This window comes from Sebastes umbrosus, chromosome 12 (genome assembly GCF_015220745.1).
Source record: "Sebastes umbrosus isolate fSebUmb1 chromosome 12, fSebUmb1.pri, whole genome shotgun sequence".
Taxonomy (NCBI): Eukaryota; Metazoa; Chordata; class Actinopteri; order Perciformes; family Sebastidae; genus Sebastes; species Sebastes umbrosus.
In genome coordinates, this window is record NC_051280.1 from 25,933,345 (window position 1) to 25,959,343 (window position 25,999).

The 25,999-nt window shown below is 41.5% G+C and overlaps 1 protein-coding gene across 1 annotated transcript; it reads left to right on the plus strand.

The window, feature by feature from the left end:
• The first annotated feature begins 365 nt into the window (after positions 1–365).
• LOC119499208 (MAGUK p55 subfamily member 7-like) lies at positions 366–22,883 on the plus strand. The gene is made up of 17 exons (XM_037788463.1): positions 366–403; positions 514–706; positions 2,292–2,369; positions 3,796–3,876; positions 7,422–7,556; positions 10,089–10,170; positions 10,328–10,413; positions 11,583–11,657; positions 13,074–13,270; positions 13,378–13,436; positions 14,124–14,168; positions 17,588–17,761; positions 19,497–19,577; positions 19,672–19,765; positions 19,879–19,987; positions 21,371–21,517; positions 22,452–22,883. Exons 1-17 carry the CDS (start codon positions 366–368, stop codon positions 22,680–22,682), a joined length of 1,905 nt encoding a protein of 634 aa, XP_037644391.1. The 3' UTR covers positions 22,683–22,883.
• The last annotated feature ends 3,116 nt before the right edge of the window (positions 22,884–25,999 follow it).

Here is a 25,999-nt window from a genome sequence, read left to right on the forward strand (position 1 = left end):
CTCATACCAGCATTAGGGGGCAGTAATATCTCAGAGGAAGCATCATGTGAACAACATACATTTCTTTCCTTTCTCTCATCATTTTCCCTTTCTCTGGGTCACGCTCTAGTCTCCCTCCTCGCTGATAAAAACAAAAAGAAATCTGGAGCAAATACCTGAGTATGAATATATATATCAAGGGTTTCAATACTTGTTTATTTCTTTTCTCAGAGTGAGGAGGATGCTGAGCCGAACAGAACACAGAGGTACGTCTAAAGTGTGGCAGGTTAACAGGTTATATGTACACAATAGGCAATATGTAGGCAATCTGAGCACATTAGGTTTCTGTTCTTTTCAACTCGCTGTTTCAACTGGAAAATAAAGCAATGATCCCCATACCAGTGAATGTTTTAAAGGCTTCCCTGTAGGAGTTTTTTTTTTTCATCACACCCTCCGTTTAACCTTTGACCTCCCTCTTTGGGTTCTTGACCTCACCTTATAACCTTCAAAACAAGAACTGTAAATTAATAACAGGTGCAGGTGGTGTATATGTGTGTGTATATGTGTGTGTTTGTACGTGTGGGCGTTTTGTGCTCCTCCTCCTGCAGGCGTGTGCAGGCTGCTATCGTCAGTGATGTCTGGAACAGAGTCTCATACAGACCGAGAGGAGGACTACAGGTTCCTCCACAGCATGTTGATGGAGAAGAAGCTTCACCTGCTCTTTAAGGTGATGAAGACACATTTGTGCTACAATGATTTGAGCCTGTTTACTTTCACCCATTTCAGTTACAGCATCTACTTCCTAACTTGTTTAAGTAGCAAAATACAGAGGTGGATTAAATACTCAGATTTTATTTTTTAGTAGTATATAAATATAAAATATTCCATTTCAAGCAAATGTCCTGCATTTAAAGTGTCACTTAAGTAAAAGTACAGAAGTATTATCAGGGAAATGTACCTAAATGATCAAAAGTAACAGTACAAAACCATACCATACATATTAGTATTATACAGGAAGAATGTCAGTGTTACTCTATCATATAGTATAACTATGTATTATTATTACTAATGCATTAATATGTAAGTGTTGTCTAAAATATGAATCTGTTTATGAAGTCTAGTAAGTCAAGTAAAAGTACCTCAAAATTAAAGGCACAGTGTGTAGCATTTAGCATTGTAGCATTTCTATTGGCAGAAATGGAATATAATATGAATATGAATAAGTATGTTTTCTATAGTGGATAATCACCTGAAAATAAGAATCGTTGTGTTTCATTACTTTAAAATGAGCCATTTATATCTACTGTATATAGGGAGCAGGTCCTCTTCACGGAGCCGGTCACCATATTTATAGTGTAGCCCAGAACGAACCAAACAAAGGCTCTAGATAGAGCCACTTGCATTTTCACGTTTTAGCGTTTTCACGTTTAGATGACGCCAGATCCTACACACTGCACCTTTAAGTACATTACTTGATAAAATGTACTTAGTTGAGTTACTTTCCACCACTATTAAAGAACCAGTGTGTAACATTTCAGGGGATCTATTAGCAAAAATGGAATATAATATTCATAACTATGTTTTCATTAGTGTATAATCACCTGAAACTAATAATTGTTGTGTTTTCGTTAGCTTAGAATGAGCCCTTCATATCTACATAGGGAGCGGGTCCTCTTCACAGAGTCCGCCATGTTGCTCTGTCATGTTCTACAGAAGCCCAGAAAGGACAAACCAAACACTGACTCTAGAGAGAGCCTTTTGTGTTTTTCCATCTCCTCTCCATCCCTAAACCACACTCCCCTTCCATTATCCAGTACCTGAAGGCCACCGTGCAAAACCGCAGTACGGCCAGCCGCCATCTGACGTCCGTTGCTCCTAAAGTTGTGTTATTATGATAAGGACGGTCGCTGAGTGAGGCGTTACCATGGTTTTGCACTCTGCGGCTCACATTACCACAGTCTTGGAAAGGGAGGAGTGAGCGGAGGGGAACTCAGTTGGTTGTAATCTGCAACCACACCACTAGATGCCGCCAAATCCTACACACTGTACCTTTAAAACAAAGAAAAAGGTCATGTAAATGCAGTTTCACATAAACTGAACAGCAATACATCTTAACATTAATTTTGAAATTGTTGTTTTTTTTGCCCTGGTAATATTGCAGCAGGTCTTGTAATAAATTAAATTATATTATTATATATTAATGTTATTAGTAGTAGAAGTAGTAGTAATAGTATAAGCAGTATTTGGCATTGCAGTACTTGTCTTTTTACAGCAGAGAAAACCATCACTGTGATACTTTCCTGACTTGACAGATCCACGAGCGACTGAAGCGTTTTGAGAAGCGAAGCCCTGTTCCCGTCCAAGAGCACGCAGCGAGTCTGGCCTCAGATGTAAGTGACTCTCTCCAAACATCTTTTGCAGATAGACGTGCTGCCGAGCATGACTGTTTGACAGCAGAGGATTTTTCGTCGTTCAAATAGTTTCCTCCACACATAAACGGCTTTCCTGTCACACAGAAGCACGTACGGTTCTTCTTATCTGTGGTGAATTATGAAATGTTATCTCAAAACTCTGTCACCTCGGATGATATAGCTTGAAAGGCTGTGTTTTATAGCAGATATCGTTCTGTATCTGCGTGCCAGGAGGTTAGGTCACCGAGGACAGAGCCGAGCAACAGGCTGCTAGAATCATTTTGTGTGTAGTCTAATGTTTCAGGTCGGAGGAATACAATTAATTTCAGGTTTAAGATGAAGTGACAGAGAGATCTCCCACTACGGCTGTGACAACCGGTCTCTCTATTCCCTTCAGATGTGCATCATGTTTCATATACCAGTCCTCTTCGTTCCTGTTACCAACCAATCACTCCTATATATTTCCATCTCATCCCACTACCTTCTTTGAACCATTTTGGTCATGTTCCACCTTCATTTCCTGACTTTTCCCCTCTTGTTCTTGGACAAAGTGTCAAACAAGGATGTTACACTTTTCCCTTACTCTACGCTTCCATCTCCTCTCCATCCCTAAACCACACTCCCCTTCCATTATCTCCATCCTGTCCTCCTTTCTCTCCCTTTGCTTTCCTTTATCTTCTCCCTCTACCCTGCGTATACTGTTATTCCTGCCATGTTTCCGTACTGTCTATCCACCCCTATCCTCTCCTCCAAAACTCCTCTCCATCTCCTCCTCTTCACTCCCTCTGCTTCAGATTCTGTTAGACAGCCACTCTCCGCCTGGCTTAAATCATCAGGACCTACTGGAAGGGCCAAACCATGGGCCTGTTTCCCCTCAGAGAGGCTTCTGTTTGCTCACAGTGGAAACTAATGACCTTCATGCATTGTGTCTCTGGAGTGTGCCTCGACATCTTGAAGCAGTAGAAGTCATTACAGTAATATGCTTGACAAGACGGGCGACTGCACACAGTCACTCGCCGCCTCCTCGCTTGCCGCTGACGGTCAAGGCCGCTCTGTTTTAGCTGTCGCCGCAGCTGTCGCGTAGCCTTGAACATTCGGGAGCTTTTTTTTTTTTTTCCAACGATGGCTAAAAGATGCAAAACCAAAACAGGAACACTGACAACAGAGAGTTAACATCAAGAAGAAAAGTCCCGATGAGGTGAACGGGGCCATATGCAAGTGTAGAAACAAGGACAGTACTGATGATGTGTCACTGCAGTCCGATACAAGTTGAATTTCACTAACCCTTTTTGTCCCTTTTTTAGTACAGTGTACACTAACCTCCCTCAGGCCATGATATAAATGTATACCTCTAATTATAGAAAATATATATCCTGCCTCTCCTTCTCTTTTCCTCTGCTTCCAGTTGGCGGAGGAGCTGATATACCAGGGCTGGAGGGATGAAGTCAAAGAACTGGTTGCCCTCTTTTCCAAACCCAACTTTAAGGTGAGGAGTATTTCATTCCACGGTGATGATGTGTTCACAGTTGCTTCACACATGCGTGTCGACCTAAAAAACCCCCCCAGCCAAGAAAATACACCACCTCTTATAATAAATAGTTCAACATTTGGGGAAATATACGCTTTACGCCTACGTTTGCTTCTTTGCCAAGCGTTATCAGGGATTGACAGTCTACTCTTTTGTCTGTGTGATAAATAGGAAGCTACAGCCAGCAGCCGGTTAGCTTAGCTTAATTTAGCACAAAGACTAGAAAGTGCCGTGCACATTTTTGGGGTTAAGTGCTCAAGCGAAAAAAAAAAAGCTAAGGCACCCCTCTCGTAATTATTTATAAAAAATAAAGTTATGTACAGCAGCACATATTTCACTTACTTACTGTATATATCTATTTATTCCAATACCCATACAATCATACAGATGTTTAATACTCAACAGATGCTGAGCTTCCCATTGGCATACATTTAGATGTATTTTCGGGCCTACACTCAAAACAGGGTTAAGCAAAGAGTGTATATATTTTATATAGATATATATCTATACATACAGTCTATGCGGTTAAGTCCTGACAAAATGACCTAGTGGCAATGCCATAGAAAAGGAGAGCAAACTGTTTTTGACCCTAGTGAAAATGTTGTTTTTGAAAGGCTAAACGGCAACAAATATGGATTGAAGCAGAATACTTCGTTAGATAAATCTTGTTCCCCGTAAAACTGCAACTTGACGTTTTTTCACTTCAGTTTTTGTACTGATTAAACAAATGTGATATAACTAGTGAAGTTTGCTGTTTCCTCCTGTTTCCAGTCTTTTTAGTAAGCTAAACCGTTAGGAGGCGGTCAGCCTACCGTAGCTTATCGTAGCAAAAAGACGAGAATACTTTAAATGTAAAAAAATAGAATAAAATCTGTCTACCAGCACCTCTAAAACTCCCTATTTACATGTTATATCTTGTTTGTATCCTGACTAGCCCTAGTTCAATACTGCTCTTATATCTACCCATTAAATGTGAAACTACAGCCAGGGGATGTTCGCCTATCTTAGCTTGGCATAAAGACTGGGAGCAGCTAACTTTGCTCTGTCCAAAGGTTAAAAAAACCCATCTTATTTCCCTCCAAAAAGCCACAATCTCTGATTTTTTTACACTTTGTTCTTTGCCGGATGAAACAAACCAGATATAACGTGTTATTTAGTGAGATTTAGAGGTGCCAGTAGGCAAACTTTTGTTACCTTTGGACAGAGCTTTTGGACCCCGTGTCTAATCTTTACGCAAATTAAGCTAACCAGCTGCTAGCTCCAGCTTCATATTCAACCGAGAGTGGTATCGCTCTTCTCATCTAACTCTTGGCAAGAAAGCAAATATATTTCCCGACATGTTGAACTGTCTGTTCCCTTAATTGACTTCTTAATCTCTGTAATAATACCGCCCTCACACACATAAACAAGCCCCAAACTGTGCAGTTCATCACTGAAGCATGTCCTACTGTATAATTGACATTCACACGGACCATTTATGAAGCAATAATCCACTCGGAAGACGTTGTTTTGCTTCTTTCTACTTCAGCGCCCCAATGGATCATTAACAATAAAAGAAACCGACTCATGAATGGTGTGGTAACATGTTCAGTCATTGACGTAGCTAACACTAGAAGTGTAATCTGTGCAGGAATGCTTCCTCCGAGCTATTCTGATGCCGTTCAGGTGACTTAACACTGGAGTTTACACTCACATCAACAGGCTTGTATTAGTCACACAAATCAATCCAACTGTAATTCTATTTAAATTTATTCCACCTAATCATTTAGCCCACTGAGAGGTGCTGACATCTATTAACCACACTGGAATTGAAGCTAACCTACTCCCTAGTTATGTTTATTAGTGTTCACTCATGTAGAGGCCCAGACTACTCTTAAATGCATGTTTCCTTATTTCAGATCTGCTGACAGTCATATTTCAGACGCACACACACACACACACACACACACAGAACGTATGGTTTTCCAGTGAGTTGCAGAATTTGTGGCTTTTCTTAATGAGGAGCCAAAGGCAGCCGAGAACTAACAGGTTTGTTTAAACAGTCTTAATGACCTGTTTGTTCTTGGCCCCGACGCTGGAGCTCACACATACTTATGAGAGACTCGGGGTATAATATTCTGTGAATGAATGTTTGTTTTTTGAAAACCTGTCTCTGAAAGTGGCCAGAGACACATTGCTCACGCGCTGGCAGCTTCTGAGCAGAGCCACTGTTGACGGACAACACGGATAAGTAGACTAACTGACGGATGGATTGGCTGATTGTTAAAATCAAGTTGATGAGCAGATGTTTTCACCGCTTCTTCTCATTCTTTCTGATTACAGTAAATTCCCTTTTTTAAATTGTATCTTGTGCAGGATCACAGTGAGAGATTAATGTTTATCCAGAATATTGTTTTTTGCAAACAAATCTGGAGTTTTTGGCACGGCCAAAGCTGACAAAGAATGAACTTAAACGAACCGTCTGGGCATTGATAGTGAATCATATATCAAATCACTGGAAAATGAGTGTTTTTTCCAAGATATGTGTTGTTTGAGGTGAACCAGTACGACTGTCAGTGATGTAGGGGGTTGCTTTCAGGTGGCCCACAGGCTGGCAGCACATTCCAGACTAAATCAAATTTGGCATGTTGGCACTGACGGCAAAATTGAAGGTTTCCAGGAGGAAAGTGATGTATTTGGATTCAGTTGCTGTACTAAGTGTGAGCAGGCCAGCCAAACTTATTGGAATTTTTGCACATTTTAGTCATCTTTAATTCGTCAACGGGGATCGGTGGCATTCATGTTTGAATGCTTACCATTTTTTAACTTCACAATTATATTTAACTATCTGTAGCCTAACCAAGTGTTGGTCTAAACCTGAACTGGTGATAGTGGTTCTTCAGTGCGCTTCCATCTAGAATGGACACCATTATTCATTCATCATCGTTGCAGGGGGAGGGCTGGAGCCAATCCCAGCTGATATTGGACGAAGGCGAGGTACACCATGGACAGGTCGCCTGACTATCACAGGGCTGACACATAGAGACAGACAACCATTCACGCTCACATTCACACCTATGGGCAATTTAGAGTCAATTAACCTGCATGTCTTTGTAATATGGGCGGGAACCAGAGAAAACCCACGCTAACTCAGGAAGAACATGCAAACTCCACACAGAGGGGCCGGGTTTTGAACCTGCGACCCTCTCGCTGTGAGGCAACAGTACTGCACCACCATGCAGCCCTGGACACTATCAAATGAACAGATTTTTGCAGTGATTACACTGGCATTTGTTCACAATGCCGAATTCGACAGCAGCTTTGACAGCCAACATGTCAGTTTCCATTTTGTTTGGAGTATACTGCTGGCCTTAGCCAGTGACATTTTTCCACACAAAGTGAGATGCATTAGAGGTTACTAGTAGCCCCGGTGCCACATCTATTCACAACATCTACAGTAGAATTCAAAGTGGCATACCCGAATGCAGATCAGCACCTTCAGAGTATTTCTGTTTCCTCCACAGAGTCTCCTGTCGGTCCACGACGCCGTAGCTCAGAGAGACTTTGAGCCCACTCTGCCACCGGTACCTGATGACGTACAGGAGGACGACGAGGATTCGGTCAAAATTGTCAGTCTAGTTAAAACCAAAGATCCCCTGGTGAGTAAACATGTCTTCATGTTTCAGAGGTCAAGTTAATAATAAGATTCATCTCGTTTGGCTTAAATTAATATTTCCATATTTTGGGAAATATACATCCGCTTTCTTGCTGAGAAGGTTGATACAGTACCACTCTCATGCCTGTATGCTGAATGTGCAGCTAAAGCTATCAGGCAGTTAGCTTAGCTTAGCATGAAGACTGCTGAAAACAGGGGCAAACAGCTAACCTGGATCTGTTGAGAGGTTTGTAGATTTCGTTTTTTTGTTTTCTTGACACAACTGGAATGAGATATAACATGTTAAAGGTACAGTGTGTAACATTTGGCGGCATCTAGTGGTGTGGTTGCAGATTGCAACCAACTGAGTACCCCTCCTCTCACTCCTCCCTTTCTGAGACTGCCGTAACGTGAGCTGCGGAGTGCAATACCGTGGTAACGCCGTTCGCCTCGCTCAGATGCCATCCTCACCATAATAACACCACTTTAGGAGCAACGGAAGTCAGACGGTGGCTGGCGGTACCACGGTTACCACAGTTTCACAAGCGTGTCGGAGAACTACGGTGGCCTTCAGGTAACGTAAAAACGTGTCTCTCTAGAGCCAGGGTTTGGTTTGTCCATTCTGGGCAACTGTAGAAACACATTCTTAGTTTCAGGTGATTATACACTAATGAAAACATATTTATGAATATTATATTCCATTTCTACTGATAGAGCCCACGAAATGTTATGCATTGTACCTTTAATTAGTTAGTTTTGGAGCTGTCAGAACGCCAGTCCAGCTGTTTTCCCCTGTTACCAACCTCGATGCTAAGCTAAGATAACCTCCTCGGGCTATAGCTACATAGAGAGTGGTATAAATCTTCTCATCTAACTCTCGGTAAGAAAGCAAGTAACTATATTTCTATGTGGCTCTAAAAACAAGTTCAGCTGTACTTTACTGCCTGTCAGCCTGTTTCTAATTTGGTCTACCTGGCTTTGTAATGCACACAAAACAAACGCAAATGTTAAGTATTTAAGTTAAGACAACCATGTAACAGGGCAACTGAACTCAGAAATGTGTAATTTGTCCAGCCGCAATATATCTGACACACACAGGCAGTTCAAAGCAATAAACATATCCAAGAGACAGCTGAATTTTTTCTCTGGTGACTGGTGAATTTATGTCATGCTGTCGAACTGCGTGACTGTTTAAGCCATGTACGCCAAGGTGTAGCAGGACTACAGAATGACAGGAAACATAAGAAAATGCTACTGCAGCAGCCAGGAATTTACAGTCAATTCTTCCACATCTTTGTTGCCATATATCTGCTGTGACGCACAACATAGTTTCAGCATTGTTCTGTCATGCGTATCTATATCCACTGCATAACTATGTCCCTTAAATGAGTCCTTTAAAGCCACACTGAGCATTAAAATGGATTGGGATAATGTCTTTTCTGTTTCTGATGTGAATCAACTTGTTTCAATGTCTTTAATCATAGCTCATTTCCTTGATACTACCGGAATGATCTGCCTTGTTCCACCTTGTTCCAAGCCATTGTCACTTATTTCTGGAATTTTCCTGGATCAAGAGAAACTGCGGACTGCAAACGAATCAAACAACAAAGGGCGCATACCTCGGCCAAGGACTGCAAAATCCTCTAAATTTGTTATTTTAATAATAAAACAAAGTTCAGATTTTTGGGATCTGCTTCTGGATCAAGATCTCCATAAAATACATATAGTGATGGACAGATGTGCGGCCCACGTGCCAGATTTTATTTCCACTCAAGTAGATCCAGTAGTTCATTAGAAAATATATCGGTAATGTTCGAAAATGCCCTCACGCACAAAGTTAGAATTCCTTTTTAAAAAATTGCTGGATTTCGATCAAAAAACATTTGTTTCTCAGCCTGTGGCCTTACTTTCCACCAAATTTCATTGAAATCTGTGAGCAAGTTTTTTGAGATATCCTGCTATGAGATAAACAAACAGCGCCAAAAATACAGCCCTTATGGCGGACATGAGTTTAATCTTTTTAAAGAAAAAGAAAAATATGATCATAATTTAGTTAATGATGGACACTGTATGTGCTCGTGTGTTAGTGTTTGAGCTTCGAGAGTGGAACGTGCTTTGGACCAATAATAGAGAACATACTTTTGTATTGATCCCAAAACTAGATTCGAAAGGGGACTGACCTTTTTCTGACATGGCCTCTTTGATCGATCCAGCATGTTCCCGTTTTTCCAGACAACAGGGTTACACCCGAGCGTGAGCTGATTGTAGTCGGCTACATAAGATGCTCTTTCCATTGCGATTTGCGCCACATCAGTAACATCTGTTGAAAATAATGCTGATTTGGATAACCTTTTCCAGCGCTTTGTGTGTTACATGAAGGCAGTCGGCTAAATGATACAAATAACCTTCGCTGGAATGAAGTGACTCTAAATAAGAAGCTTGTCTGAGCTGTAATAAAACCAACATGTTGTTTTCACCGTCCACCGCTTGACCTCTTTGTCCATCGTCCTTTCATTCACTAATCATCGTCCCCAAGGGGGCAACCATTAAGAGGGATAAATCCACTGGAGCAATTGTTGTGGCGAGGATCATGAGAGGAGGTGCAGCTGATAAAAGCGGTGAGCTTATTTAATACTGTGTGTCCACTCTACTCTCTCACACTACCTTTACACTGTATTAGGTTGTAGTAACATTATGATGGCGCATAGTAAATGTACATGTTACAGTGAAGAGCATGTGGTAAACATTTCCATTTGTATTTCCAACACTTTGAAGGTCTGATCCATGAAGGAGATGAGCTGAAAGAGGTGAATGGAGTCTCACTGGAGCACAGGAAGCCAAAGGAAATCCTTCCTCTTCTGGTTAGTCTCACCTCCGCTGTTCAGTCACATTTTAGTCACCTTCTGTGGAGCTCTATGGCACATAGGAATAAGATATATCAGGATTTAGATGCACAGACAATACTTGTTAGTACAATTTCATAATTTTTGATTTCCTTTTTTAGTTAGATTTGTTGAGAGTAAGAAAACAATACAATATCACCAGCCTTATCCTGTATATGGAATATGAAGCTACAACCAGGAGAGGGTTAGCTTAGCATATAGCATATATACTAGAAACACGGTAAAACTCATAGACTGTATAAAGAGTGGACGTAGTCACCATGATGTCACCTATTGGTTTGTGGATTGCCATTTTGAAGCCTTGAGTTTGGCATTTTGGACGTCGCCATCTTGATTTTTGACTGTCGCCATGTTAGTCTTTTGCAACCAGAAGTGACACGAGAGGGTGGAACTAAGTCAACCGAACGCTGATTGAGACATTTTCACGCGACCAAAAAGGATATAATTAATTTTAAACACACTGTGAAAGAGTTAAAGTTGTAAGACGAAAACGCGGACAACTCCCAGACCGGACAACGCCGTGATAGCGACCTGCTACAAGCATACTCTGCTTTATGGTCTATTTGACTCTAAATGGGACCATCATTTACTAAATGAACATCATGCTGTATTGAAGAAGACTTGAAACTAGAGATTGAGACCATAAAATCATGTTTACAATGTTTACTGAGCTAATAGATAAGTGAGAAGTAGGCTCATTTTCTCATAGACTTCTATACAATCTGACTTCTTGTTGCAACCAGAGGAGTCGCCCCCTGCTGGCTGTTAGAAAGAATGCAAGTTTAAGGCTCTTCAGCATTAGCTTTACTTTTCAGACCCGGAGTTGAACACTGGTAAAACTGCTAGCTAAAAAAAATCTGCCAAAAAGGAGTATTTTTTTTACACTTTGCTTTTTGTACGGATTAAAAAATTTGACAAACATGTAAACGACTGAATTTATAGGTGCTGGCAGGCTGACTTTGTTATCTTTGGGCAGAACCAAGCTAGCCGTATCCTCCTGCTTCCAGTCTATATGTTAAGTTAAACTAATCGGCTGCTGGGTGTAGCTTCACATTGAGTGGTATCAATCTTCTCATCTAACTCTCAGCATGAAACCAAATAAGAATTTCCTAAAATGTCTTCTGCAGGCTTGTTCTCAGGGGGACATTACCTTCAAAATAATTCCTGCCTCCTCCAAGGGAGAAATGTCATCTAATAAGAAGGTACAGTAAATAATAACTACACATATTCCCGTGCCGAATGTTGTTTTTACGTTAGCATGCAATCTGGCTGCATGGGGGAAAGCTGCCCAGCTGTTTTCAGTAAAAACAAGATGAAATCAGTGGTATCTTGTGTGTTTGGTTATAGTTTGTGTTTTTGCCACGGTGCTGTCATTACAGCAGCGCATTGTCAAGAAGTAAATTCAGATCAGACAGTCAAGGATGAGACACTCACTAACTTCATAACAATTTACAGCTTTTTATCATTTAAAACACTTGATTTAGCATTTTGCACACATCACTTGTGTTGAGCCGCATCAACTCAGTTTAACATTAACAATGAATCTGCGCACCTTACGTGGAAAAACTCAATCTTTTTTTGTGTAGGAAGGCTTCTATAGGCCACTACCACCACCACCACATACATGAAGTGGATGTCCAAGCTGGAAACTGTTAGAGCAGGAAGCATTTGCGACGGATTAAGACAAATTATTTTCTATGATCATGGTCATTTCTCAAAAATGACACCAACATATGTGAAAACTCACCAGGCAGAGATGTTGTGTCCATTGCTAGGTTACCGTAGACGTTCACAAAGCTGCAGTATAGGAAGAGAGAAGAATGAATCAATTGATTGTGTATTTTCTAGGGCTGTCAATCAATTAAAAATATTTAATCGTGATTAATCGCAAATTAATTACACATTTTGTATCTGTTCAAAATGTACCTTAAAGGGAGATTTGTCAAGACTTGAATACTCTTATCAACATGAGAGTGGACAAATATGCTTGTTTTATGCAAATGTATGTATATATTTATTATTGGAAATTAATTAACAACACAAAACAATGACAAATATTGTCCAGAAACCCTCACAGGTACTGCATTTAGCATAAGAAATATGCTCAAATCATAACATGTCAAACTGAAGCCCAACATATGACAACAGCTGTCAGTGTGTCAGTGTGCTGACTTGACTATGACTTGCCCTAGAACTGCATGTGATTATTATAAAGTGGGCATGTCTGTAAAGGGGAGACTTGTGGGTACCCATAGAGCCCATTTTCATTCACATATCTTGAGGTCAGAGATCAAGAGATCTTTGAAAATGGCCATGAAAGATTTTTCTCACCAAAATTTAGCATAACTTCGTGTTGGCGAAAAGCTAGTATGACATGGTTGAATGGATTCTTAGGTTTTTTAGTTTCATATGATGCCAGTATCTTCACTCTAGCTTTAAAACCAAGCCCGCTACAACCTCAAAAACGCAAGTTGCGTTAATTCATTAAAGAAATGAATGGCGTTAAAACAAATTTACGTTAGCGCGTTGCTATCGTGTTAACTTTGACAGCCCTTTTCCTTTGGTCACCTGTTTGTCTGTTTGAAGGCAAAAACATGAAATGATTTTTCTTTCCTCAGCTGTTTATGCGGGCTCTTTTTGACTACGATCCCAACGAGGATCCCACCGTTCCGTGCAAGGATGCAGCGGTGGCCTTTAAAAGGGGCGACATCCTCCAGATTGTCAGCATGGAGGATGACACCTGGTGGCAGGCCTGTCACCTCGGGGACAGCAACGCTCGGGCGGGGCTCATCCCCTCGCAGCAGCTCCATGAGAGGTCGTTATTTTATGCTTTTTAGTCGATAACAATGTTCTCTCACTTTAAAACACTATATCTATCTAAGACATTTTGATTAAATCCTGTTTTTATTTGTCTTTCTACAGGAGAGTTGCGCTACAGCGACCTAAAGCCCTGTTCAAGCCTCGACAAGTCAAACCACCAGGTGACGAGCCAACGTTTGTCCATAAAATCCCCCCACCTGAAAAGAATAAAACCTTTTAACACTTTCCAATAAACATATCAGAGCTCCTTTAGCACTAAACTGAGAGGTGACAGGTCACGTCTGAAGGTCACGGTCAAGGTCAAGGTCATGGGTACCCTCCCGTTGTACTCACTTGCTTTTGTTTTCTCCACATGCTCCACAGATGAGGGGGAAGGTACTGTCTGTTTGAATTTACTTTTGAAAACCTACCTTGAGCATAATTTACATGATTTCATACACATGTATATTTTAGGTTTTGGTTTGGGGTTTTTAAAGATTTAAAGAGACGTATTATCCAAAAATAATAAGCTTGTAATGCTCCCCGCACTGTGTTTCCAAAATGGAAACATTTCTGTTAAATGTTCCTCCCAGCAGGTTTATAGTATCTGGCCTCCTTCAGTGTTCTAGTTTTTTCGCTAACAATCAATTTGTAAGAGTAAGGTAGTTATTAATATTTCTAAATTGTGGATATCATTTCTAAATAAAACTATTATTAGAATTTCCAAAGCAAGATATTAGGACATTTGGGTCAGAACATATGCTAATACTTTAAGTATGAAATTTCAGAGCAAACGCACGTGTCATCCCCTTGTGGTTTGTGTCCACGATTTCCTCACTCTTTCCTCTTCTCTCTTCCTGTTTTTCCAGTCATGGAGGATGTAGACTATGGAGCTATAACAGGGATCCACATTGGTGAGATGTTTGACTTGTTCCACTCAAATACCACTGATACTGGAAAAAGGGACCTTTATGATACAAGACAACACGAGTCAGGGCAATTGGACATGACAGCTCACAACAACACACATAAATTAGAATATATTGAACTTAAAAACAAATGTAGAAAAACCAGCAACAAAAGGAGACCCTGGTTATATTTACAGTACAAACCAGTTCGTATGATGATGTCGCTTTGTGGTTTGGAGGATTTGAGGGAGAGGACTAGAACAGCAAATGTGGTTTTAGCCTTCCCATTTATCCCATTTGTCTTGATCTCATGGATTGGATATGATGGGCTTGTGTGTGTTTGCGTGTGTGCATATGAGCGGTGCAGGATGTTCGTATAGGGGCGTGCGCTTATGGCTGATTGTAAAAAGGCTCCTCGCGTCTGTTGTACACGGCAAGGTAATTACAGATGTTGCATTATATCAGTTCCAAAAGTCATGTGCATTTAATAATGTGCATTTCATCTCATCTCGAGCCAGCTTGCACCTGATGACGTGGTTCGGACTCTGTGTTTCCTCTTTGTCTGGCATGTAAAGCTTTATCGATGCCGCACGACCAAATGACTGCATGCAGAGTAATCAGAGCAGAGAGTGGCTGAAAGAGAAGGAAACTAGTGGAGTACTTAGATACACGAGTAGGGGTGAATGGGGAAAGACAGACTTACAGATTGTACCCACTTGTCCCCCTGTGAATGCTAATTTTTTTAGATTGCCTGTGGTTTTCTGTCTGTCCTTCAAAAGAACAGTTTGAAATTTTGGGAAATACACTTATTCGTTTTCTTGCAGCGAATGAGACGAAAAGATTGATACCTTTCTCACATAAGGAGCGGGTCCTCTTTACAGAGTCTGCCATGATGATCCGCCATGTTTCTACAATAACCCAGAACGGACAAACCAAACACTGGCTCTAGAGAGAGAGTTTTTTTTTTTACGTTACCTGAAGGCCACCATAGTTTTCCGACACGCTTGTGAAACTGCGGTAACGTGAGCCGCAGAGTGCAAACCGTGGTACAGCCGCCGTCTGACTTCTGTTGCTCCTAAAGTAGTGTTATTATGGTAAGGATGACCTCTGAGCGAGGCGAACGGCTCTACCACGGTTTTGCACTCGGCTGCTCACGTTACCGCAGTCATGGAAATGGAGGAGTAACCGTAGGGGTACTCAGTTGGTTGCAATCTGCAACCACAGCGCTAGATGTCGCCAAATCCTACACACTGTCCCTTTAAAGACACTGTGAAATAAAAAAATAATGGTTTTCCAAGTTCCAATGCTGTGCAAATTGTTCAGTAATCTCTTGTTACATTTATCAACTAGCTACTAGCTAACTTTGCATATCATATAAAGCCACACTTGACCATTAGCTCGCAGTAGCCAGGATGCTAGTAGTAGCTATAGCAAATTAGTATCAAACACAAACAAAAACTTTGTTTACATTTCCAAGAAATGTTTTTGAGATCTAATTTAGTCAAATGTGAAGGATTTGATTAAAATCCCTCTTGTTACTGTATATAGCCCCGATATTAAGTTTAACTCAGAAATATGTCACGTTACAGAAGCTAAAAATGCTCTAACTTCCGTTTCAGTGACTTTAACAGATAGACGTGAGAGTGGTATCGATCTTCTTGTCTAATTCTCCACAAGAAAACAAATGATAGTATTTCCCAAAATGTCAAAGTGTTCTTTTAAATGGTAAGACTGAATTATTAAGTACCATTTAAGCACCCTGAATGGTCTCGGACTACGATGCTTCATAGAGAGAGTTCATGTCTTTTACTCTGCAGGTTAAGGCTCATATCATATCATCTTGACATGACGGGCCCGGGTCCAGTTCATGACATGCATTGCATGTATTCACTCTCCTCGCACTCTTATCTCCACTAGTACATTTTTGGAAATGCACTACACTTTTACAGCTGAGAGCATTTTAAGTAACACGTGATGAATTTCACTGCCAGAATTACTTAAGATTGACAATCACGATATGTTTTCCTCTAGACCTTACTTCATTCTAGGAATAAATAAGACTTCTCGTTTGCTGTATAACATAGGGTTTATATACAGTATGTATTGCCCTTTGACATTTCTTAGTGAAATCATCAGTTTAAATCCAATGTAAACAACATTTTGAAATCTCTACTCATAGTGCCATGTTTGTTAGAATGAAGCCCGGAGAGGAAATGGACAGATATGCTTACAGAGTGAAATTGCAGCTGACGTGACGTCAAAGAAAGCCTGGCAGCATCACTTAGCAGCAGTTAACATCATGAAAGAGAGCGAGCCTGCCAAGTCAGGCCAGACCACAGTCGCATGGCAGACGCTGGCTGTCAGACGGCCTACAAGCGACGCGTGACAGACGGAGTTGCCGTCTGTTGACTGAGATTTGTGCTGTTCAGGATGGTGCTTGACACCAGAGTTTGGGTGGCGGTGTTGATGTAGTTCTCGCTTCTGTCGTGGTTCTTGTTGTCATCTCTTGTGCTTTTTAACAATGTTGAAGACTTTTAGTGTTCGCACTTTTAATCAAGTGATGTCCAAGTGGTGCACTAAAGGAAGCAGCGTTTGGTGATTCTTGGAAGTTAAAGGTATCTCACAATTTTGGTTATAATTAAAGGTAAATAACATGAAAATGGACCAAAAGCATCATCAGGATGGATAGATATGGTCTGGTTTTGGCATTCTTGTGTCAAGATAAAAATGATCTTTGTTCTGTATGTGCAGCTTGGTTTGAATTAAGAGAACAACATAAATATGTTAGGCATTGACCTTGAATAGTTAAGGTTAGGATAGGTCGTCGGGCAGCGAGTTTCGCAAGAGTTTTTTTTATTTTTTTGCAATTTTTTTGCAGATCTCAGATCAGATTTTGTAGTTTGCGAGCTCCCTTCCAGACTTGACCCCGTTTTAGCCTCTTTCATCTCATTGTTTTAATTTTACAGCCTGCCATCACTGTTTTGGTTGACTCTCACAGCTCTTATCAACCTCAATTTCCAGCAAAAAAAGCTCTAAAAAACCCTGTATGCTACCTGCCCAGCACCAAATGTCAGACAGACAAAGTTAGCTACTAGCTGGTGAACATAGCGGAGCATTTAGCAGCTAAAGAGACCGATATTTCCCTCAGGAATTGGTGGAGACCAAAAACAGAGCTAAAAGAAGAGTGGATAATAGACTTACATTTCTTAGGTGACTCAGAATGAAATCCACTGTGTCTCTGTACCTGCTGGTTGTGTAAATTAGTAGGGGATTACTTCACAACACATTCACCTCATCAACTTCATAAGCCGATAATATGCCAGATGTTGTCTTGCGCTGCGTTCAAGTGGCCAAAAATCAATGAATGCAGGCTTTAGGACTGGCCTGGCAGGTCTAAGACCCATCTCTCTCTCTCTCTTTTCCAGCGGGTTTAAGAAGGAGTTTCCGACTCGGGAGAAAGAGCAGCCGGGCCAGAGAAGCGGCTCGGTCCAGGAGGTGGAGCACAGGGGTACGCAGCTCAATTCATCCCCCGACCTACATAGAGGTGATACCCTACCACAGAGACCCAAAGGACCGACACCGTCTGGTCGTCCTGGTCGGTACGTATGAGCTAAACATACGATCGGAGTCGGGTAAGATCACATCTTGTGTGGAAAGTTTGTTTGAAATCACAATGCCAAAAGCTTGTAAAATAGGTTCCTATGAGCAACTAGTGTGATACATGTACAGTATATAACATTGCTATATACAAAGCCTATAACAAGGTATATTGCACATTGTGGTCAGTTGTGTTCTGTTTTATATCATCCCGCTGCCCTTTTTTTGCCCATATAAAAAAAATGAAAACCAACATGATCCCATTCACTAAAATGACATGTCTTATTGAAACCGTTGATCAAAAGAAAAAGTAATGCATTGATGAAGATTTACGTCCCCACTCTTTGAGTGCTAGAACAATCTTTCCCCATCAGAACCACGTAAACACTGTCAGAGAACTCCAAGTCAGAATATATTGTGTTCTCTTAAGTTACCAAGTGGCCCACCCCAGATTCACTTCTCTGCCAATCCTGCAGGTCTGCTCTATGTATTTTCTGAGCTATATCTCTCCCCAGGGATTTCTGCACTGAGCCCCGCTGAAGGTCTTTTTAATGTCATATTATGATACAACTGCAGGTCATCTGTGACTGAGGGGAAATCAAAGAAAGAAGGGACGCATAAAGATGGAAGGAAAAATGAAAGTGGAAGGCAGAGAGGAGAAAGAAACACAATGAAATGAAGATAGAGAGGAGATAAATGATAGATGAATGGAGAGAAGGGGATGAGAATAAGATCCCTCATAATGTCAGCCAAGTGCTCCATCATCAAACTGGAACAGTTAAGACAGCTTGGATTTAGATTTAGACCTCTTTAATTGAGTTGGAGCGCGCCCCGACTCTGGATTACGTTTTACTGTCTACTGCGAAGGCTCTTCATTGACCGGAGGTCATCATTAAGAATATATAGCTTATTGGCAATAAGAGTTATAGATGGGAAAACCGAAACCTGGATCGCTAAAACAGGACCAGCTGGATAATGTTTGACCAGGTTGGTTTTTTTTTGTTTGCATTGCTTGCGCACTTTGAATGAAACAATAGACCGTTATGCCCCAGGAAAAGTTGGTGACTGCCAGCCACTTTAAGTCCGACAGATCGTGTAACTCTTGAAATATAAAGGTCAGGAGGAGAAAGTATCCACCGAGCCCGATGATGCTCTCCTCTCCAGCTCTGTGCAGCAGCTGTGAAAGACATCAGCGGTGTAAGAGGGGAGAGTCTATAAACCTGATATTTTGTAATGTATCGAGCTCATGCAACAACGCTGTGATGGAAAAGGCAGGTATGTCAGGAATCCTACTTTCAGACATTAGAGTCTGATGCAATCTGGGGCGGCAGAAACCTGCTTTAGAAGAAAAACCCAGATGCTACAGTATGTGTGTGTGTGTGTGTGTGCTTCATCCTGTGCATCCTACACTATAGTGACACCGATACTGTGCGTCTTTGCAGATGTCACGTTTAAATGTGATGCTATGGATTTTCCAGGAGCAATAGAGAGACAGAAAAAGAGCGAGGCCGGTCGGAGAATCATTTTTCAGACTGAAATCGGTATGAAATCATAGCTCTGTCTGTCTGACTCTCTCTTCTTCCCTTTCTCCTTCTCTGATGATAAAGACAGATGCGTCACCAGATCGCTAAAGCCTATTTGATGTCGGCCGTGTCGTGAAGAAAACATTAGTGTACAGTGATATTGGGAATGAATACTCGCATACAGAACACAGTGTTTTTGAATCTTTGTCTCCAGGGCCCAGCGGCGTTGGCGTTAATGAACTGAAGAGGAGGCTCCTGATCTCCGACCCCGACCACTATGGCGTCACCGTACCGTGTAAGACAGACGTCCAAAAGTGTCACCTTTACCTCCCGCGCGCACACGATGGTTTCTCATCTTTTCACGGCTCCCGTCCTGTTCTCCTTTTCAGACACCACACGGGAGAGGAGGAGGCAGGAGAACGAAGGGGTGGATTATCACTTTGTGTCCGTTCATATGTTTGAAGAGGATATTCTCAATCATAGGTACATGAGGAAGTGGCGCTCTTGAGTTTTCCTTTCCCATAATGTTAAAAAATAGTCCCATTGCCTCCATGATTACCATTTTACTATCTTACTGTGTTTCTTTCTGCCTCTAGGTTCGTAGAATATGGGCGATACCGAGGACATTACTATGGAACAAGTCTAGACTCAGTGCACAGAGTGATGGCTGAGGGCAAGGTGTGCCTCCTGGATGTGCACCCTAATGTGAGTATTGTGCCATGAAAAGGCTCACATTTTAACATAGCCAACTCAATTTGGACGCGGAGAAAGAAGTTATTTTAGCCGAAATAATTCACCTGGTTTTCCCCTGTAAATCATTCACACTGGCACTTCATACTAAAAATGTTAATTGGGACGATTGCCTTTTCAGTAATAGTTTTTCATCATATGACTACTCGATGTTTGAATAATAAAAATGAAGTTTCCAAGGACCACTACAGGGTTTAGTTCTTGGCAGTGGTGCTCCACTGTTGGCCAGGCCCTACATCAGACACAATTGGCAGTAGTGTGGTGGTGGGAAGCCAGTGAGGGATTGCATGCTACTGGTTTGTTGGGGTGCTTGGGCAGAGAAGAGAAAGCATGGACCTCCACTTGTTACGCTCTGCCAATTAAGGTCCTTGCTAACCATTAGGGACTGGTGACTCCATGTGTATCAGAAGAAGCACATAGTGTTCTTCACTCTCACTACATCAACAGTGGGAATTAGCAGTTACGAGTGTTGTGGTACATGAGGGTAGGAAATTTGGCAGTAATTCCAAAGAAATTTCAAATAGGTTACTCGCTAATTATCACCTAATTACCATGAAATTTGCGGACCTGTAAAATGAAGTGTTACCGAGTATTTTTACTGTAGGCTGTTAATCTGCTACACATTATGCCCAGTCTGGTCGCACTAAATGGCGTGTGAATGACAAGGTAATTAAGAACGCCGTTCTTGCTTTTGATGTGTCGTTTGTACGCCATCAGCATCAATATGTGAAAATCAAGGCTAATGATGTAGAATAAAAAGTGAGAGAAGCTGCTTAAGTGTGGGGTGGGAGGTGGATGGTCAAACAAACACAGGACTTTTAAGGCATTGTTAAGTTATTTTTAAGTTACATTAGTCACGTTTGTGACATGTTTTCCGTACTTCTGTTACGTTGTTTCCGTATGTATTTTACTTAGTGTACATACTTATTTTAAGCCCAACCATGAAGTTTTTCCAAACTAAGTGGTTTTGTTGCCTAAACCTAACTGCGGCTGTTACCGTAGTTTTGCTCCGTGGCGTAAAAATGACACGGGAAAAGGAAAAAATGCGTTCTCATGACACGTGGAATGTCCTTGTAATGTCGTGCTAATTATACGCCTTCCCATGAGGTTGGGTTGTTATTGATTCTCCATCATTTACACAGTCTGGAAAGTAATCCCTCATGGATCCCTCATTCTACATAAAGCAACATTTAAGATTATTCAACATTTACTTTAAGAGCTGGGCCGACATCTGAAATCTTATTGTATTCCTTTAATGTGTCTACATTGTTTAAACAACTTATTGTACCATGAATACTTCTGTCTTCATCTGACCTTTTTTTATCTTCGTCGTCCCAGAAAATAAAGCACGTGTACACATCTGAATTCAAACCGTACGTGGTGTTCGTGAAGCCCCCGTGCATCGAGGAGCTACGCCTCACCAGACGGAGAGTTAAATTCATCTGCGATGACGTCGACGACAAGAACTCAGTCAGGATCTTTTCAGTAAGAGAAACTATTGAACATAATAAACACAGTCTGCCCAGTACATGTGTGTGGAGTCAGGTGCTTGTTCCATGTCTTGTAAGAAGATGCAGGGCGGTGCGAGGTCAAACACCTTGGCCTTAATGCACCCGCCCGACCCCACAGACATGCTCACACCTTGCCTTACACATGGTTGACCCTGTGGTTTGCATTTAAGAGACGTTTAAGAGACAGGGGGAAATTACAAGGCTGCTAGGTGGGTGGCTTCTTGTTCCATAACTAACGTACAGGTGAGTAGAAGAGATGAAGGGTTACATCTTGAGTGTGTGGATTGAAATAATGACTCAAATAATGAACAAATCTCAAAACAAGATCATGTAAGTTTGATGGTATATGTGTGACAAAAAGATGCTAGGTCACTTTCATAATCCCCATCTGGCTTCTTCTTCTTCACTGTTTGACCCCGGCTGGCCTTGTTAAACCCATGAGGTCACACACCTGTGTTGCAGCATGGCTGCTCGGTGCCAAGCACCAAAGCCCTTAGAGGGTTCAGGCATATCTTATAGGGCTCTTGTACAACAGCTGGTGTGAAAAGGCCTCTTATCCTTTACTATCAGCATGTAACGGTGTGTCACGCCTCGGTAACTATAGCTGAATGGTCACGGGGATCCGTCCTGTTACAGTATGTGCAGATTATAAACAACTTCTTAGAGGATGTCGCCATATGGCCAGGCTTTAGCCGCCCTGTTTCCATCAACAGTATTTGTCAGATTAACAATGAGATCATCATTAATCAACAATTGCTGTTTTTTTAGTTCTCCTTTTCTGTGCTTTTCATCTTTGGCTCGACGGCCAATCGAAGGACACACAAGTCAAGCTGTGAAAAGAGCAGAACTGAGGTATTATAGCATCACGTTACTAAGTTTTATTTACCCAGGTGTTTCTCTTGTCACAGGAGGAGGATTTTGAGGACATGATCAGCTTGGCCGAAACTATGGAGAGCCAGTGCGGTCACTTGTTTGACAAGGTGATCGTTAACGGAGACATCGCCATGGCGTTCAGAGAGCTGAAGGCGGACCTGGAGAAGGTGGAGGAGGCAGACGTCCAGTGGATTCCTGCGGAGTGGATGTGCTCTTCACCAACAAAAGTGCGGAGGAGTTGTGGTCTTTTAGACAGCTGGATTTGAACTTTGAACTCGCAAAGAAACAAAGAAGAAAGGGACAAAAACAAGTCTTAATCGTAGTAGAATTCAACACCTTGAACATTGAATTTTTTGTCATATTTTAAATATTTTTCCGTTTGTAAACAAGTCCTGTGGATTACCACAGTTTTCCATAGTGTCCCTTGGTGTGTATCTAATTAGGCAAACAGAATCCATCTCTCTCTCTCTCTCTCTCTCTCTCTCCCTCTCTCTCTCTCTCTCTCCCTATGTCTGTCTAAGAGCCAGTTTTTCTGTTGGCATTTGGCTGAAATAACGTCGGCTCGCAGGACGGAGAAGAAGGAAGAAAAAAAAGGAAAAAGGAAACTCTCCAGAGCTTGTGGCTGAGCGTAATCCCTCCCTGCCAAGTCGCAAACATCAGCATGTAATTATTCTGACAGCTGCTGCACTTCAATTAACTGTAATGTACACCAGAGAAATATTATTAGTAGCAGTCGGGGAGGCATTTTGCCAACGACATGATGTACAAAATAGAGACACAAACAAGATAACAGTCAATTAAAGACTGCAGACGAAGAAGAAGAAAAACCTGTTTTACGGCTGAATTGTATACATATTGTAGATGAGGACTATAAATGATTTAATCAGTGTGCATCTTTCACAATTATTGTATTCTAGACACTGTAGAAACTTGGTTGAAGATTTTTAAGGGTGGAATTTGTGTATTTTTAAGCACCGTATGCTGAAAAAGGACCATTAAAGGGGAACTACGCCCATCCATCCATCCATCTGCAACCGCTTATCCCGTTAGGGGTCGCGGGGGGGCTGGAGCCGATCCCAGCCGACATTGGGCGAAGGCAGGGTACACCCTGGACAGGTCGCCAGTCCATCGCAGGGCTGACACATATAGACAGACAACCATTCACGCTCACATTCACACCTACGGGCAATTTAGAGTCCACAATTAACCTAACCTGCATGTCTTTGGACTGTGGGAGGAAACCGGAGTACCCGGAGAAAACCCACGCTAACACGGGGAGAACATGCAAACTCCACACAGAAGGGTCCCAAGCCGGATTCGAACCTGCAACCCTCTAGCTGTGAGGCGCCAGTGCTAACCACTGCACCACCGTGCAGCCCTGGGAACTACGCCCATTTTCAAAATTAATACATGTTATTCCTATGGTCTAAGACAGTCAAAAAAATAAATTGTAATAATGAACAACTCTCCCGAATCCAAAAACTAGAGTGCTAAAACTCAAACTTGTGATGTAAGTAAGTAAGTAAGTAAATTTGTGATGTCATCGGGTATAAAGTGTGGAACCACTCCATAGACAATGAATTGGGAGAGATGTTCTAGATGACACTGAGATCACCCAGGCTAATGTTCTGAGTATATGGGAGCATTTTCTGTTACACAACTGACAACACTACAATAGAATAAAGCTCATTTGGTTATAAAAAAGAAAACAAACATTCTGTGGGTCCATAAAATCAGTCTCCCGTTCATTGTTTATGGAGCAGCTTCAGACTTTATACCCTAACATCACAAATTTAAGTTTTAGGACTCTAGTTTTTGGATTTGGGAGAGAGTTGTTCATGTCTACTAATATTTTTTGGACTGTCTTAGACCATAGGAATAACATGGATGATTTTTTTTAAATGGGCCCCTTTAACTGTAAAAAAAACCTTTTTGTATACACAAACATATTGAGCCAATTAAGAATAATTGGCAGAGATTCACCATTAGTGACAATCCATTAACAAATACTCATATTTGAGCATCACGGCTGCCTGTCGGGTGCAGATTCTACTCTTATCCTTCACACAAGCTGCTTAATCCAATTCGTTTTAATGGCCGCATTCCTTCACATTCGTGGTGTTTCCTTCCCCCTTTTTTGGATGCTGTGCTCAATTGGGTGTGAAGGGGTGTTAATGTGTCTGTCATGTCGTGTTTGGGAGGAAGAGGGAGCAGCGTGATGTGAGGAGACGGTAATGGCTTTCTAGAGACTTGGGCCTTCGCAGGCGTACGGAGAGAAAGTTACGACCGCACATAAAAGCTTACTGTAAAAGCACGGTGTGGCTGTACATATAGTGGATTAGGTTGCAGGGATAAAGAGTGCGCCATTTTGTCTCAGGTATTTATTTTACTGTGGCGGGCTTATTGTCAATGTCACAAGTGGATGAGTGGAGACGCACTCATTGGTGTGTCTCCTGGTCGCCAAAACGTACAAACCAGACACTTCACATAAGTCGCACTTCTGCCAGGTCTGAAGCCCGACCTCAGCCAAAGCGTGGCGGTATAACTTCATCACACCGCTGAGAATCTGCAGGCTCCCTCTGAGATCATAACGATGCCATTTAAGACACCGTCGTGATCCAATGAAAACCCACCGTTTTATGTTCACTGCAGCTCCCACTTCAAACATTACACAGAAGTATGATGTCAATAGGTCTCGGACAATTTGGCTCAATCACGTAACTGTCTGTTCAAAAGTATGTGAAAATAAATACGACTGATGTTAAACAATATCTTTGTCTTTGCGTGGGATATTCATAACTTTTAAACACAGTAAGGTACATGATGAAAGTATATGGCAGTTGATTATACAAACCTGAAGCAGGAAGGGGAAAAGGTTTTTCATTATAAGAGTCATTCATATTTCCTGATGTTGACACATTAAAGCCAGACTATGCAACTTTTGAAAGAAGAAATAACACAACCTTCCTCTCACAGATAAAAAGTAAAATTCACAAGCAATAAAACATAACGTTGCTCAATTCAGTACACTCAGGGGTTTTGTCGCTACAGCCATACTTGGAGCGACAATATTAACGTTATTGTCGGCGTCCAGAAGCCACAGAGGCTAACAATTTAGCAAGATAGCAAGTGGGTAACATAATGCAGGAAATACAAAATCATAACGACAGAGGAAAAAGATGAGGTCGTTGGGAATATCAACATTTTCCTCAGACATATTATAAAATTACAAAGAAAAACAATACACGACTAAAATTACAATATATTAACTTATTATGCACCGAAAAATTTACTTCCATGGCCTCCGCCTTTCCTGACAACGTCAACAAACACGTCACAACTTGTAAACTCTGAGCTTTCTAAAACTTTCCACTTACGTGGTTGTGAATACCACAAGAGGGGGGCGTTCATATGGACTCTTCTCGGGAACACGGTAAACACGACCCCATTTGAAAGCACCATTATTTCCTTTTAGCTCTGTTTTGGTCTCCACCAACTCCTGAGGAAAATATCTGGTTCTTTAGTTGCTAAATGTTCAACAATGTTCGCCAGCTCGTTACTAACGTTGTCAGGTTGCTGTTTT